The 18,538-nt window shown below is 43.1% G+C and overlaps 1 protein-coding gene across 3 annotated transcripts in view; it reads right to left on the bottom strand.

The window, feature by feature from the left end:
* Positions 1 to 4,841: 4,841 nt before the first annotated feature.
* LOC139465494 (MAGUK p55 subfamily member 7-like) overlaps positions 4,842 to 18,538 on the bottom strand; it is a 102,029-nt gene continuing 88,332 nt past the window's right edge. Inside the window, exons 12-18 of one of the 3 annotated variants that reach the window (XM_071247214.1) lie at positions 18,403 to 18,489; positions 17,656 to 17,742; positions 15,350 to 15,430; positions 14,931 to 15,063; positions 11,008 to 11,116; positions 7,792 to 7,932; positions 4,842 to 6,504 (exon numbers count right to left, since the gene is read on the bottom strand). In XM_071247214.1, coding sequence (XP_071103315.1) covers positions 6,325 to 6,504; positions 7,792 to 7,932; positions 11,008 to 11,116; positions 14,931 to 15,063; positions 15,350 to 15,430; positions 17,656 to 17,742; positions 18,403 to 18,489 — 818 coding nt within the window. In that variant the 3' untranslated portion in view covers positions 4,842 to 6,324. The remainder of the gene's footprint in view (positions 6,505 to 7,791; positions 7,933 to 11,007; positions 11,117 to 14,930; positions 15,064 to 15,349; positions 15,431 to 17,655; positions 17,743 to 18,402; positions 18,490 to 18,538) is intronic. The other 2 variants (XM_071247215.1, XM_071247216.1) reach the window with 2 other exon arrangements.

Raw genomic sequence — 18,538 nt, 5'->3', positions numbered from 1 at the left:
CAACACCATACCCGTGTTCGTGGGTTTCACCAAAATGGTAAACGTCTGAGACCTGCATCACTTCAGGCTTTTCTCCCACATTAAGCTGACACGCCGCAATATAACTGGAATACTGTTAAAAGCAGCGTTAAACCCAACTCACTCACTCACTCACTCACTCACTTAAAGAATGTCATTGGACTCACATTTTCAAAAATCTAGAAGCTACACTGAATCGGATCAGATGGAACCCCTCTGTGTGCCATTATTCCTCCACTACTAAGCTGACACATGTAACTGAAATACTGTAAATCCATCCCAACTCACTCACACAATATTTGCCTCCAGTGGCATAAAACATCACTCACTCTGTATGTACAGGGGGCAGTTGGATAGCCCAGTGGTTAAGGTGTTCGCACGTCATGCCGGAGACCCGGGTACAATTCCCCACATGGATATAATGTGTGAAGCACATTTTTGGTGTCCCCTGCCGTGATATTGCTGGAATATTGCTAAAAGCAGCATAAAACAATACTCACTATGTATAGGGACTCAGGACTGGTGGCCTAGTCATGCCACAATTATATCATAGTCTAACGTAGAGAGTGCGTGACCACTAGACCACCCCACCGCCCCTCACCAAATGCTTAAGATGTGCATTACTTGGGGTTTCTCACACAACATGCAGACACACGTGTTGTTTTATTTGTTGTGTAACGCTGCATTCTGAAATATTCTGACCGCAGTCTGTAAATAATCAGGTCTGGACCAGACAATACAGCACTGTCAAGCCTGGACATACCTTCAGAGAGTCTGACCTCCTCATCCATCAAGGCCCCTCCTACAACAACCATTGGTCACTGCACAGGGACTAGTTCTAACCCAGAAGCCCAACATGTTCCAAACTTAAACACATTCTATAATTAGCAATGGGATGGTGGGGGACACATTCTTCCCCGGGTCCCCGCGGAGCTGTGATACAACAGAAATACTGTTGAACCCAACTCCCTTGCACCACAGACAACAAGAAGATCTGACATATCAACAATTCTTTACTCCAGGATTGAAATGATTATTATCGACATGATTGAGAAAAGGTGAGCAATACATGGCATACATGTACAATGTAGGAAGTACTCCATCAATACATGAAATACATGTACAATGTAGGAAATACTCCATCAATACATGAAATACATGTACAATGTAGGAAATACTCCATCAATACATGTACAATGTAGGAAATACTCCATCAATACATGTACAATGTAGGAAGTACTCCATCAATACATGAAATACATGTACAATGTAGGAAATACTCCATCAATACATGTACAATGTAGGAAGTACTCCATCAATACATGTACAATGTAGGAAGTACTCCATCAATACATGTACAATGTAGGAAGTACTCCATCAATACATGAAATACATGTACAATGTAGGAAGTACTCCATCAATACATGTACAATGTAGGAAGTACTCCATCAATACATGAAATACATGTACAATGTAGGAAATACTCCATCAATACATGTACAATGTAGGAAGTACTCCATCAATACATGAAATACATGTACAATGTAGGAAGTACTCCATCAATACATGTACAATGTAGGAAATACTCCATCAATACATGTACAATGTAGGAAGTACTCCATCAATACATGAAATACATGTACAATGTAGGAAATACTCCATCAATACATGAAATACATGTACAATGTAGGAAATACTCCATCAATACATGTACAATGTAGGAAATACTCCATCAATACATGAAATACATGTACAATGTAGGAAATACTCCATCAATACATGTACAATGTAGGAAATACTCCATCAATACATGGCATACATGTACAATGTAGGAAGTACTCCATCAATACATGAAATACATGTACAATGTAGGAAATACTCCATCAATACATGAAATACATGTACAATGTAGGAAATACTCCATCAATACATGTAGAATGTAGGAAATACTCCATCAATACATGAAATACATGTAGAATGTAGGAAATACTCCATCAATACATGTACAGTGTAGGAAGTACTCCATCAATACATGTACAATGTAGGAAGTACTCCATCAATACATGAAATACATGTACAATGTAGGAAATACTCCATCAATACATGGCATACATGTACAATGTAGGAAATACTCCATCAATACATGGCATACATGTACAATGTAGGAAATACTCCATCAATACATGTACAATGTAGAAAATACTCCATCAATACATGAAATACATGTACAATGTAGGAAATACTCCATCAATACATGTACAATGTAGGAAATACTCCATCAATACATGTACAATGTAGGAAATACTCCATCAATACATGGCATACATGTACAATGTAGGAAATACTCCATCAATACATGTACAGTGTAGGAAGTACTCCATCAATACATGTACAATGTAGGAAGTACTCCATCAATACATGTACAATGTAGGAAATACTCCATCAATACATGAAATACATGTACAATGTAGGAAATACTCCATCAATACATGGCATACATGTACAATGTAGGAAATACTCCATGAATACATGTACAATGTAGGAAATACTCCATCAATACATGAAATACATGTACAATGTAGGAAATACTCCATCAATACATGGCATACATACAAAATAGCACAGTACCAAGTAGTCAAGATTAAACTAGCCACATTTCTATTCCTTAGTTTTATGAAGCAGCAAAATGAGGTTAAAGCTCCTGCATAGCACAAAACACCTCGTTGGTAGAGATCTGTCCTTGTTGGTAGAGATCTGTCCTTGTTGGTAGAGATCTGTCCTTGTTGGTAGAGATCTGTCATCGTTGGTATAGATCTGTCCTAATATATATATAAATTGTTTTGTTATACCTCTATTAAGAATCCTGCAATTCCATTGGTTTATCTGAACCGCGTGACAAAATAAATTTCAATGTAGACCCTGAAATCATGTGACTAACACTGACCTTGAATACTGACTCGTCACACGATCAATATTGACCTGTCATGTGATGAATATTAATTCGTCTGCTAGAAATCTAGAGGGTGTCCCGTAAGAACATTTTACAGTTCGCAGCTAACTGTAAGAGAAGACGGTTTAAAGACTTCATGAACCTTAAAGCTAATTTCAGTATAACAAAAGCAATGATTACTCTTGATGAGGTCAATATATGGAAACCAGGACCCGAGGAGCAAACCCCTTCAGCGGTCTGACAGGACTGAGAACCGTGACCTCGGTCCAGTCAAACCACCTCGAGGGTCAGTCCTCGGGTCCTTGTTTCCACAGGTTGACCTTGTCAAGAGTAATAATTTGTATAATATTGGACACGAGAGAAAACAGCAAGACTGGGACTGACCTTGACCTTGACTTTCTTCTCTCTACAACTACATGTTATTTAGAAGCTTCTTGTGTGTGACATTAGACAGCTTTAAGTTAAAGTCAAGGACAGGATATTGTTACTTCTCTTGTCCAAATACTACTTCTGCAGAAATAACCTTGTCAACACAAACAGAAGAGGAATAAATCAAAGAAGTATTGAAGCTGCCCCTTCATGCTATGTCTCAAATGTTCATTGAGTCTTTGGTGGATATTGTGTCAATAGAACCTAAACAACATCATTGAAGGTCCTTTGTTAACTTACATCCTATTAAAAATAGGTATATAATATATAATATAATATATATATGTATATGTATATGTATATGTATATGTATATAATCATACAGCTTGTTTCCAAGGAAGGACCGCCTCCGTGGTCTAGTGGTAGAGAGTCTGCCCAGGAGCGGAAGGTCCGGGGTTCAATCATTAGCATTAAGGGGCTAAAACAAGGACTGGTTGGCTCGGAGTCAGTATACTGTGTCTGAGTGGGGTATTCATGTTAAACTGCGGCATGGTATCTCAGTGAGCTAGCACTATAAATCGGCATCAGTCCGGACTAGTACAAGCAGCCACACACATACATGCACGTCGCTAGATAAGTGCAGTCATCTTGGACGCGACGTTAAACCCCATTTCACCTCACCTGTTTCCAAGGAAACAGAACAAATAACAAATGTGAATAATTCAGACCATCATATGGCAGCACCCCAGACATTGCTCTAAGTGCTGTTTAGTGTTAGAAAGATTACTTCTTGAGAGAGACACTGCAACAAACTGAACATTTAAAGAAATAAAAATGTGGCATAGAAATCTAATTTAAACATAACCATTTACCTTCAATAAACACCTAGGAAACACTTGTCATGTTCATATAAGTGGAGATAAATCGTTATTACGAGAAACCAACACAAGGATTAGCAGATTAGATGCTTGGCAGCAAGATTTGTCAGTTTCAGGAAAATGTCCAAATTACATTACTGTATGTGCCATATCAAAACTCCCAGCTCCAATAAGCGCCCCCAGACTTATCTGTAAGGTAACCTTTAAAAGTTCCCCCTGATAAGACCGAAAATCTATTCCATATTCTATTGTACATAACCTATTTTTTTTTACAGAAAACAGCAATGCATAGGGGTATGTATTTGCCTTGTATATATTATCACAAGGTTTTAATTTCCATTGACATTTGAGCTATGTTGGTTCATCTACTGCTCAATCTCTGAAAACAGGCCAAACTTGTTGATGGTTTAAGTAAGCACCAGCCTTTGTGAATTTCTAAGCACCCCAGAAATATTTTATTACTGTGTATACGGTACCTGTAGGTGTGTTCACATCAAGATTGCCTTCATTCACTACTGGCGATCTGTACGTCAGTTGCATGTCTTAACCTAGTATGTATTGAAGAACCAGCACACACACCCACCCCACCCCTCCCAATCCACACCCCAACCCTACCAAATGTCCAACATTCAATTACAGAGATCATGCAGAGGAAGGATCAACTTGATAATGCATTCATCAAACGCACCAAAGTCCACACCTGTGATATCCTTCAATGACAAAAATGAAATGTTTTCTTCTCTTGTGAAAATAATGTACAGGAGCAACATGGAATTATTGCAACGCAAATGTTTACAAAAACACCCGAGGATCCCCGAACCATAATCCAGCAGTAGTTCTTGAGCCAGTTCCATTGCATCTGTCAACATCGAAACAGTCAATGTATGATCACTGTGATAGTTCTTGAGCCAGTTCCACTGCATCTGTCAACACCGAAACAGTCAATGTATGATCACTCTGATAGTTCTGAAGCCAGTTCCATTGCATCTGTCAACACCGAAACAGTCAATGTATGATCACTGTGATAGTTCTTGAGCCAGTTCCATTGCATCTGTGAACACCGAAACAGTCAATGTATGATCACTGTGATAGTTCTGAAGCCTGTTCCATTGTATCTGAACGCATCCCTGTATGTTAACCATTGAAGAAACGTTCAAGTATGATTTAAAAAAAATGTGTCAGTTCTTGAACTTTGTTCTGCCTGGACCAAATGGAAGAATGAGTACTGTGAAGCTCATGTTGCATGAGGTTGATGAGGAGGGGGGACACTGGTCTTCAGTATTCAGGAGGTCAGCATCTGAGGGGAAGGGATTGCCTGGCTCTGTACAGCATCCTCATCTGACTGCTGAACAAGGCCTTCCATCCACGTAGCACCATGTCAATGCCCTATATGTGTTGCGGAATCTGGAACATCTCCATCTCAGACACTGCTAAAGTCAGGAACGCCTCCATCTCTTACACTGCTAAAGTCTGTAACATCCCAATCTCTAACACTGCTAAAGCCTGGAACATCCCAATCTCTAACACTGCTAAAGCCTGGAACATCTCAATCTCTGACATTGCTAAAATCTGGAACATCCCAATCTCTAACACTGCTAAAGTCAATCTCTGGCACTGTCCCACCTGTTGTGTCTGTCTTCTATGTTGAAACACTCACTTCCTGAGAAGAGAAGAGAAACACATCTTTTTCTTTCTCAAGTTCCTTTTGAATTAGTTCTTAACTAAAGACCAACCCTCCTCTCTTGAAGACCAGTGACACAGTTTTTGATTTGAACAAACACTTCTCTCTTGAAGACCAATGACACAGTTTTGGATTCAAAACAAACACTTCTCTCTTGAGGAGTACTGTCATAGTTCTTGATAAGGGACAAACACTTTTCTCTTAATAACACAGTTTTTGATTCAAGACAATCACTTCTCTCTTAAGAGCATTGACACAGTTCTTAGATCTAGAGGTCTGTCAGTTCTCAAGTCAAGAGGGATCCTCACCTTCTGAAGAGCATTGAAACAGAGCACGGCTGCTGCTGATCATTGACACAGTTCTTGACTCGGTAACAACTTGCCAGACGTCTTGAGTCAAAAGCAGACCTCCTCTCCTGGAGAAGGCTGTCACTGAGCTGACCAGCCAATGGGTACCCAGTGTGGTTCAGACTCGATCCTTGACGCTGTTCGTATTAAGTCAGCAGATGCATTGCTTATGTTATCATTTACTATCACATAGTCAAATAAATGTCCAAATCGCTCTTCTATCTTGTCAGAAGATTCCACCATTGCTTGCAGTTCATCTTGCTGCAAGAGATTAAGCTGATTTAAACAGGATTGCTAATTATGTTTATAGCTTCACGTTAACAGCTAAATATGTCATGGGACATCACATTGAGGGTAAAACATGTCATGGGACATCACACTGATGGTAAAATATGTCGTGGGACATCATTTTGAGGGCTAAATATGTCATGGGACATCATATTGAGGGCTAAATATCTCATAGGACATCATGTTGGCTAAATATGTCATAAGACATCATGTTGAGGGTAAAACATGTCATGGGACATCACGTTGAGGGCTAAATATGTCATAGGACATCATGTTGAGGGCTAAATATGTCATGGGACATCATGTTGAGGGCTAAATATGTCATGGGACATCATGTTGAGGGCTAAATATGTCATGGGACATCAAACTGAGGGTAAAATATGTCATGGGACATAATGTTGGCTAAATATGTCATGGGACATCATGTTGAGGGCTAAATATGTCATGGGACATCATGTTGAGGGTAAAACATGTCATGGGACATCATGTTGAGAATATGCAAATATGTCATGGGACATATGGTGAGTGCTAACTAGGGCGAAAAATAGCATGGGACATCACATTGAAGGAAGGTTTCCAAAAAAACACATTGTGCAATTTCATCTTTTCCAAATACTGAGTTTCATCTGTAATTAGGTGAGACGTTGTTGGTCTTCCCAATGCCACAGTGCAGTATGCTGGATGACATGAAATGTTTATCTGGTATGCAAAACTTTTTTCAACTCTTCAAAGAGAGACAAATCAATCAAAATGGCCCTGATCTCACAGTCATGCATTCCATGAGAAAATCCTCGTCTAAGTTTCTTGTACACTGATATGACAAAAGTTCTTAAACTAGATGCCAAGACAATCAACTGGTATTTGGATCCCCGAGGTGAATGTCAGTTGTGCTTAAAGACAAAGGATGACAATGCTCCTGTTGACCATCTTACACTTAATCTCCATGGCAAGGTTCCATTGTGTTCAAGAATAATCAGTTCTATTTCAAATATCAACTGTAGACGATCCTACACTTAATCCTATAGATAAGATTGTGCTCAAAAGTAATGGTGGTAATTGAAAATGTCAATTAATGCAGACAATCTAATACTTAATGTGGGAAATAAAAGTCAACTGTGCTTCAAAGTAAAGGGTGTGAAAAGATCTAATTATGGAGACGATCTAACACGGGTCTCATAAATGAGGCTCAACTGTGCTCAAAAAGTAAAGTGTGAAATAGAAAAAATATCAACATGTAGACGATCTAACACTTAATCTCACTGTGAAGGGTTGCGTTACATCTCCATCTTTAGTGACACGAGCCTTCATGGCTCCGCGTGTCGCCTGCAGCATCTCAAGGGAAGGAGGCTTGATGAAGATGATGTAAGGCTTGATGTCGGCTTGACGCAGGAATTTCAGTGCCTGTTGGTTAAGTGTGCAAAACAGAAAATATGAATGACTGAATGAGTGCATGGTCAAACACAAAAACGACAATGAACAGTTAGGCACTGTTGTAAAGAAGCACACCTTCAGTCTCACCTGTGTGTAGGCTACACCTTCAGTCTCACCTGTGTGTGGGCCACACCTTCAGACTCACCTGTGTGTAAGCCATACCTTCAGTCTCACCTGTGTGTAAGCCATACCTTCAGTCTCACCTGTGTGTAAGCCACACCTTCAGACTCACCTGTGTGTAAGCCATACCTTCAGTCTCACCTGTGTGTAAGCCATACCTTCAGTCTCACCTGTGTGTAAGCCACACCATCAATCTCAACTGTGTGTAGATCACACCTTCAGTCTCACCTGTGTGTAAGCCACACCAACAGTCTCACCTGTGTGTAAGCCACACCTTCAGTCTCACCTGTGTGTAAGCCACACCTTCAGACTCACCTGTGTGTAAGCCATACCTTCAGTCTCACCTGTGTGTAAGCCATACCTTCAGTCTCACCTGTGTGTAAGCCACACCTTCAGTCTCACCTGTGTGTAAGCCATACCTTCAGCCTCACCTGTGTGTAAGCCACACCATCAATCTCAACTGTGTGTAGATCACACCTTCAGTCTCACCTGTGTGTAAGCCACACCAACAGTCTCACCTGTGTGTAAGCCATACCTTCAGACTCACCTGTGTGTAAGCCACACCATCAGTCTCACCTGTCTGTAGACCACACCTTCAGTCTCACCTGTGTGTAAGCCACACCTTCAGTCTCACCTGTGTGTAGGCCACACCTTCAGTCTCACCTGTGTGTAGGCCACACCTTCAGTCTCACCTGTGTGTAGGCCACACCTTCAGTCTCACCTGTGTGTGGGACACACCATCAGTCTCACCTGTGTGTGGGACACACCTTCAGTCTCACCTGTGTGTAGGCCACACCTTCAGTCTCACCTGTGTGTGGGACACACCTTCAGTCTCACCTGTGTGTAGGCCACACCTTCAGTCTCACCTGTGTGTAGGCCACACCTTCAGTCTCACCTGTGTGTAGGCCACACCTTCAGTCTCACCTGTGTGTGGGACACACCATCAGTCTCACCTGTGTGTGGGACACACCTTCAGTCTCACCTGTGTGTGGGACACACCTTCAGTCTCACCTGTGTGTAGACCATACCAGCAGTCTCACCTGTGTGTAGACCACACCATCAGTCTCACCTGTGTGTGGGCCACACCTTCAGTCTCACCTGTGTGTAAGCCATACCTTCAGCCTCACCTGTGTGTAAGCCATACCTTCAGCCTCACCTGTGTGTGGGCCACACCATCAGTCTCACCTGTGTGTGGGACACACCTTCAGTCTCACCTGTGTGTAGGTCACACCTTCAGTCTCACCTGTGTGTAGACCACACCTTCAGTCTCACCTGTGTGTAAGCCATACCTTCAGTCTCACCTGTGTGTGGGCCACACCTTCAGTCTCACCTGTGTGTGGGCCACACCTTCAGTCTCACCTGTGTGTAGACCACACCATCAGTATCACCTGTGTGTAGGCCACACCTTCAGTCTCACCTGTGTGTGGGCCACACCTTCAGCCTCACCTGTGTGTAAGCCATACCTTCAGACTCACCTCTGTGTAAGCCACACCATCAGTCTCACCTGTGTGTGGGCCACACCTTCAGTTTCACCTGTGTGTGGGCCACACCTTCAGTTTCACCTGTGTGTGGGACACACCTTCAGTCTCACCTGTGTGTGGGACACACCATCAGTCTCACCTGTGTGTAGACCACACCTTCAGTTTCACCTGTGTGTGGGCCAGACCTTCAGTTTCACCTGTGTGTGGGCCACACCTTCAGTTTCACCTGTGTGTGGGCCACACCTTCAGTCTCACCTGTGTGTAGGCCACACCTTCAGTCTCACCTGTGTGTAGGCCACACCTTCAGTCTCACCTGTGTGTGGGACACACCATCAGTCTCACCTGTGTGTGGGACACACCTTCAGTCTCACCTGTGTGTGGGACACACCTTCAGTCTCACCTGTGTGTAGACCATACCAGCAGTCTCACCTGTGTGTAGACCACACCATCAGTCTCACCTGTGTGTGGGCCACACCTTCAGTCTCACCTGTGTGTAAGCCATACCTTCAGCCTCACCTGTGTGTGGGCCACACCATCAGTCTCACCTGTGTGTGGGACACACCTTCAGTCTCACCTGTGTGTAGGTCACACCTTCAGTCTCACCTGTGTGTAGACCACACCTTCAGTCTCACCTGTGTGTAAGCCATACCTTCAGTCTCACCTGTGTGTGGGCCACACCTTCAGTCTCACCTGTGTGTGGGCCACACCTTCAGTCTCACCTGTGTGTAGACCACACCATCAGTATCACCTGTGTGTAGGCCACACCTTCAGTCTCACCTGTGTGTGGGCCACACCTTCAGCCTCACCTGTGTGTAAGCCATACCTTCAGACTCACCTCTGTGTAAGCCACACCATCAGTCTCACCTGTGTGTGGGCCACACCTTCAGTTTCACCTGTGTGTGGGCCACACCTTCAGTTTCACCTGTGTGTGGGACACACCTTCAGTCTCACCTGTGTGTGGGACACACCATCAGTCTCACCTGTGTGTAGACCACACCTTCAGTTTCACCTGTGTGTGGGCCAGACCTTCAGTTTCACCTGTGTGTGGGCCACACCTTCAGTTTCACCTGTGTGTGGGCCACACCTTCAGTCTCACCTGTGTGTAGGCCACACCTTCAGTCTCACCTGTGTGTCGGACACACCATCAGTCTCACCTGTGTGTGGGACACACCTTCAGTCTCACCTGTGTGTGGGACACACCTTCAGTCTCACCTGTGTGTAGACCATACCATCAGTCTCACCTGTGTGTAGACCACACCATCAGTCTCACCTGTGTGTGGGCCACACCTTCAGTCTCACCTGTGTGTAAGCCATACCTTCAGCCTCACCTGTGTGTGGGCCACACCATCAGTCTCACCTGTGTGTGGGACACACCTTCAGTCTCACCTGTGTGTAGGTCACACCTTCAGTCTCACCTGTGTGTGGGCCACACCTTCAGTCTCACCTGAGTATGGGGGGTGACTAGGCACACCTTGCCCAAGGCGATGATTGTCTTGATGGATTCCACACTCGTTCCATACAAGTTGCCCTTGTATTCCCCAAACTCCGCAAACCTGGATAGGTAGGCCACAGGTCAACACTACATCACTTGCATTGCTACATACATCACTAAATTGCTACATACATCACTAAATTGCTACATACATCACTACATACATCTACATAATCACTACATACATCACTACATACATCACTACATACATCTACATCATCACTACATACATCTACATAATCACTACATACATCTACATACATCTACATACATCACTACATACATCTACAAACATCACTAAATTGCTACATATATCACTACATACATCACTATGTCGCGACTATAAATCGCGACATAAATCATGATATAAATCTCGACATAAATTGCAACTTAAATCGTGACATATATCACGAAATAATTCGTGACATAAATATTAATATACATAGCGACATACATCGCCACATACCTCGGCTAGATCAACAACATTGCATTATCAGTATATGTATTTAAGTATTTCATGTTTGTTTCAGTGTCCAACACAACTGTAGCTTATCACTGACATGTCCTAAAAGTCAGGGACAGACACGTTTGAACTCATCAGAACAGACATCTTTGTTAATATACATCAACTCTGCATCCTCTAACTTCATGGAAGTGCAGACTTCACAACGTTCACATTCAACATGCAGTTAAAGTGATGGTATGTAGCAAGGCATGGCATACAACTCTACCACTCAACATGCAGTTACTGTGATGGTACGTAGCAAGGCATGGCATACAACTCTACCACTCAACGTGCGGTTACTGTAATGGCACGTATCAAGGCATCGCATACAACTCTACCACTCAACATGCAGTTACTGTAATGGTACGTATCAAGGCATCGCATACAACTCTACCCTTCAACATGCAGTTACTTTGATGGCACGTAGCAAGGCATGGCATACAACTCTACCACTCAACATGCAGTTACTGTGATGGTATGTAGCAAGGCATGGCATACAACTCTACCACTCAACATGCAGTTACTGTGATGGTATGTAGCAAGGCATGGCATACAACTCTACCACTCAACATGCGGTTACTGTGATGGTACGTATCAAGGCATGGCATACAACTCTACCACTCAACATGCAGTTACTGTGATGGCACGTAGCAAGGCATGGCATACAACTCTACCACTCAACATGCAGTTACTGTGATGGCACGTAGCAAGGCATGGCATACAACTCTACCACTCAACATGCAGTTACTGTGATGGCACGTAGCAAGGCATGGCATACAACTCTACCACTCAACATGCAGTTACTGTGATGGCATGTAGCAAGGCATGGCATACAACTCTACCACTCAACATGCAGTTACTGTGATGGTATGTATCAAGGCATGGCATACCACTCAACTTTTGACAGAGACAATCGGATATGACGTTCTATTTAAACATTCCTTTGATATATTAGGCTTTAAAAAATTAAAAAATTGGTTCTCAGGCAATGTTTTTTTTAAAATAAAATGCGGGCGGGCGGTGTCTTTTTTTGGGGGGGGTTGCATGTAATTAAATTAACAGTTGTGTAACCAATTAAACAATTTTGTACAATTAATCTCTGAACGGGCCTCCCTACATAAATGTATTCCTTGATGAGTAAAATACTGGAATACAATATTTGACTACCGTTGGACCTGGAATATTCAAGGATTATTCATTTCTTTTTAAAAATGGAAATAAAACGAAACGTGCTGCGAACTTTATGCTGATGCGGGTGGTGCCTGAGAACCAAGACTATTATTTTTTTTAGCCAAATCAAAACCAGTTTTGTGTATCCATGGAAACATACAACATATCCCAGTGAAAAGTGGAGCAGTATATGTTCACATTGACAGCAGGTAGTCCTGGGCCCAGCTGCATGAACACAGGAAACAACACACAACTGTACAGGAAACACACTCATGCAGTGTGGTCACGTCACACAACTGTACAGGAAACACCCTCATGCAGTGTGGTCACGTCACACAACTGTACAGGAAACACTCTCATGCAGTGTGGTCACGTCACACAACTGTACAGGAAACACACTCATGCAGTGTGGTCACGTCACACAACTGTACAGGAAACACACTCATGCAGTGTGGTCACGTCACACATCTGTACAGGAAACACCCTCATGCAGTGTGGTCACGTCACACAACTGTACAGGAAACACACTCATGCAGTGTGGTCACGTCACACAACTGTACAGGAAACACACTCATGCAGTGTGGTCGCGTCACACAACTGTACAGGAAACACACTCATGCAGTGTGGTCACGTCACACAACTGTACAGGAAACACACTCTTGCAGTGTGGTCGCGTCACACAACTGTACAGGAAACACACTCATGCAGTGTGGTCACGTCACACAACTGTACAGGAAACACACTCATGCAGTGTGGTCACGTCACACAACTGTACAGGAAACACACTCATGCAGTGTGGTCACGTCACACAACTGTACAGGAAACACACTCATGCAGTGTGGTCGCGTCACAGCCTTGTTCACAATGCAATTAAAACAAAATGTTTGCTGCCTCATAGACATTGTAAAGTGTAATGTCAGGTTTCAACACGTGTATAAAGAATATCATCTCTTGGAAGACATCACATCAAGCTACAGATGGATAACTGCACAAGACAATTTACAGGGATGACAAAATCTGTGAATTGGAGGAAAGTGAAGGACAAGCTATGATTAACTATGTCCATGAAATGGACACCTTGTCACATGAAATGTCAATGTGAAATGCTGAAATGCATGCTTGGGGATAATTGCCATTCATATGCAACTTAGAATTGAAGCCAAGCAGAAGTTGAACACAAGATGGCGGTCTTGAAGATGCCTGGTCTGGAACCCGAACCCTCACATGGATCCAGAGTTCTGACTCTAGACCAAACAGTGGAAACATTTGGCCGACCAAAGATCCGCAACGAGGTGAGACCATCACTGGGTCTAAATATGATGTCATGGATCTGCATCAGTTGAGGACCCATGAAGATCTGGGGAACAATAGGTCTTCAGAAACCCATACTTGTCCTAAAAGGCGACTATGCTTGTCGTAAGAGGTGACTAACGGGATCAGGTGGTCAGACTCTGTGACTTGGTTGATGCATGTCAGTGTATCTCAATTGCGAGGATCAATGCTCATGGTATCAATCACTGGATTGTGTCGTCCAGACTTTATTAATTACAGACCGCCATCATATAGCTGCATATTGCTAAGTGCAGCGTTAAACAACAAACAAACAAACAAACAGTTGAGAGAAGCTATGACCTGATACATTGAGGAAAGAGCCCTTCATGTGTGCAGCTGTTTCAGGACAATGCACCTGAACACACATCACAAGTGGCAGTGGCTTCAGCTGCAGGTGGTGACTTTGAATTACCTCCCCTTAACCCTTACTCTCTTGACACAGCACCCTCTGACCCCGGTCCCTCTGACTTTTGTCTCTTCCGTAAACTCAAATCACACCTGCGAGTAGGACTTTGCCATCAGTAAGGACGAGGTGGCTGACTCTGGAGAGGACTTTGGGGGGTGGGGGGACATCGTGGGACCAAGTGTACCAAAGTCAATTTTGATTCGGAATTATTTTCTATGTGAGGCCACAAACTTTCAAATTACCCTCGTCGCACTTCCAAGGCAGTCATAGGAACTGAACTTACATATCAGTTACAGATCACAATTCAAACGCACAGTGACATCCTTTTGAGCAGTAGTGCAAATGTACGTCTAGAGTGTCCACAAGTGTTGGTGAGCTGTAACTACAAGACTACAGTGTCCGTGATGTCGGTGAGCCTCCTACAGTTCACAACACACATTCAGATGACCTTGAGTTACTTACATGACCTTTGAGCTGTGACCTGCCTCATCAGCAACTGACCTTTGCTCCATGATGCCTGACTCCATCTCTTCCCGAGTCACAAAATGGTACTCCTTGCCATCTTGCTCAAACGGCTTCTTCGGCCTTGAGGTGTCTGAAACATGTCAATAGTCTCATGAAGTTGTTGCTGATTTGTTTCTTTTTTATCATTACACTCAACAATAGTCCAGCCATATGATGGCGGTCTGTAAATAATTCTGGACCAGACATCCAGTGATTGATATCATGAGCATCAATCACACACTTGAGCGTGATCATCTGTGGTCAGAATAAACGTAAACATGTGTTGTTTGGTCCTTATCAGCAGGGGCTCACTGGTAGTTTGCATGGCAAGTACAGGACCCTAGTTGAGTGAGGACGGAGAAGCAAGTTGTACGTACATGGCACGGCCTCCAGGAAGTGGACAGGGTTGCTGGCCTTCAGTCGACGTTTCAGCTCATTGCAGCCTACCCCAGCAGGACCTGCATTCACACAAGAAGACACAATCACAATGTTACATGATTTAGTGTCAGTGTTCTTCTCAGTGAGTTAGTGTGTTAGCTTGTTAGTGTGTTAGCTTGCAGGTGTGCTTGCCTGAGAATACCCAACTCAGACACAGTATACTGACTCCAAGGCGACTAGTCCTTTTTCAGCCCTTTAATGTCTTTTGATATGACGATTCCAGGGATCAAACCCACAACCTTACACTTTCTGGGCAGACCACTGAGGCAGTCCCACAATGTTACACCGCTTATGGCCTACATAGGAACTAATGGCCTACCTGTGAACTAATGGCCTACGTAGGAACTAATGGCCTACCTATGAACTAATGGCCTACATAGGAACTAATGACCTACCTATGAGCTAATGGCCTACATAGGAACTAATGACCTACCTATGAGCTAATGGCCTACATAGGAACTAATGGCCTACCTGTGAACTAATGGCCTACATAGGAACTAATGGCCTACCTATGAACTAATGGCCTACATATGAACTAATGGTCTACCTATGAGCTAATGGCCTACATAGGAACTAATGGCCTACCTATGAGCTTATGGCCTACATAGGAACTAATGGCCTACCTGTGAACTAATGGCCTACATAGGAACTAATGGCCTACCTATGAACTAATGGCCTACATATGAACTAATGGTCTACCTATGAGCTAATGGCCTACATAGGAACTAATGGCCTACCTATGAACTAATGGCCTACATAGGAACTAATGGCCTACCTATGAGCTAATGGCCTACATAGGAACTAATGGCCTACCTGTGAACTAATGGCCTACATATGAACTAATGGTCTACCTATGAACTAATGGTCTATCTATGAGCTAATGGCCCACATGTGAACTAATGGCCTATATGTAAACTAATGGTCTACATATGAACTAATGGCCTACATAGGAACTAATGGTCTACATATGAACTAATGGCCTACATATTAACTAATGGCCTACATAGGAACTAATGGTCTACATATGAACTAATGGCCTACAAAGGAACTAATGGTCTACATATGAACTAATTGCCTACATAGGAACTAATGGTCTACATATGAACTAATGGCCTACTTATGAGCTAATGGCCCACATGTGAACTAATGGCCTATATGTGAACTAATGGTCTACATAAGAACTAATGGCCTACATAGGAACTAATGGCCTACATATGAACCAATGGCCTATCTATGAGCACTAATGGCCTACATATGAACTAATGGTTTATCTATGAGCACCAATGGCCTACATGTGAACTAATGGCCTACCTATGAGCTAATGGCCTACATTTGAACTAATGGCCTACGTATGAACTAATGGCCTACCTATGAGCTAATGGCCTACATGTGAACTAATGGCCTACCTATGAGCATTAACAGCCTACATGTGAACTAATGGCCTACCTATGAGCATTAACAGCCTACATGTGAACTAATGGCCTACCTATGAGCATTAACAGCCTACATGTGAACTAATGGCCTACCTATGAGCATTAACAGCCTACATGTGAACTAATGGCCTACCTATGAACTAATGGCCTACCTATGAACTAATGGCCTACCTGTGAACTAATGGCCTACCTATGAACTAATGGCCTACCTGTGAACTAATGGCCTACATAGGAACTAATGGCCTACATAGGAACTAATGGCCTACCTATGAACTAATGGTCTAAGGGGGCACGGGTGGTCCAGTCGTCCAAGGCGCCGTGATTCGCTGTGCAGAGTTGCGTCCCTTGGGCATGCCAGAAACCTATGATTGTGGGTTCGAATCCCGGTTCGCCCCGATTATGTTTCTAGGTTTGTCAGCACCTTACCCGTGCTCGTGGGTTTCACGGAAGTGGTAAACGTCTGAGACCTGCATCACTTCGGGCTTTCCTCCCACATTAAGCTGACACGCCGTGATATGACTGGAATACTGTTAAAAGCGGCGTCAAACCCAACTCACTCACTCACTCACTCACTAATGGTCTACCTATGAGCTAATGGCCTACATAGGAACTAATGGCCTACCTATGAACTAATGGCCTACATAGGAACTAATGGCCTACCTATGAGCTAATGGCCTACATAGGAACTAATGGCCTACCTGTGAACTAATGGCCTACCTATGAACTAATGGCCTACCTATGAACTAATGGCCTACCTATGAACTAATGGCCTACCTATGAGCTAATGGCCTACCTATGAGCTAATGGCCTACCTATGAGCACTATCGGTCTGCGTTTGTTGGGTTTGGGCTGATACTGTTCCACCTCCTCGTACGTGGGGATTTCATCCGTGTCATACTCTGAAACATCAACATGTACGACTACATTTCTTCTCTTTCACCCACAGTCCGGAATCTAGTCCCACTTTTACATGTTACATCGTCAGCTACAACCAGGGCCCACTTGCACAAAGCGATCTTAGCGCTACGACTATTGTAAGCCTATGTCAAAATATGGGAGTTACGATCATCTTAGCGCTAAGATCGCTTTGTGCAAGTGGGCCCTAGTAAGAACAAACATGTAGAGCAAAATATCAGAGATATAGAGAAATATTTGATTGTTGACATGTGTTGATTAAACATCACAGAATTTGATTTAAATAAATTAGTTTCTTAATAAAACAAATTTACAATAATCTACAAAGAAAGATGCTTCACAAGTCTCTGACAGGCGAGTACAGCTGGTCGTGCAGAGAGAAGCGGAACATTACTATAACACATAAAATAAAGGTTGTGGTCCCGAACATTCAAACTGCCCCATCAGATTCTTGAAGCCAACCAAATCAGTCTTACTGACATACAAAAATTTATAGAAAAAACAAACTTAAGGTGCAATTTACATATAATAGCTTTTTTTATGAAACTGCCAATCATTTATATGTTACATGTATTGCATTACGCAATATCTGAACCACAACGTTTAATTTATTGACTGTTAGCAAATAGGACAGAGCCGGGTACCTCCATTCTGTACAGCGTGGTACATTGTTTTACGTAATTTCTTTTGGCGCGGAATTCTTGGACTGTACCGACATGGGCTCAGTTGTCCTGGGGTGGACACAAATAAACAGAAAGAGAATGTATGTGAGCTGTGAAC

The sequence above is a fragment of the Haliotis cracherodii genome, unplaced genomic scaffold (assembly GCF_022045235.1).
Source record: "Haliotis cracherodii isolate W230 unplaced genomic scaffold, xgHalCrac1.p SCAF_18, whole genome shotgun sequence".
In the NCBI taxonomy this organism is placed as follows: Eukaryota; Metazoa; Mollusca; class Gastropoda; order Lepetellida; family Haliotidae; genus Haliotis; species Haliotis cracherodii.
This window is presented reverse-complemented; position numbering and strand designations above follow the sequence as displayed.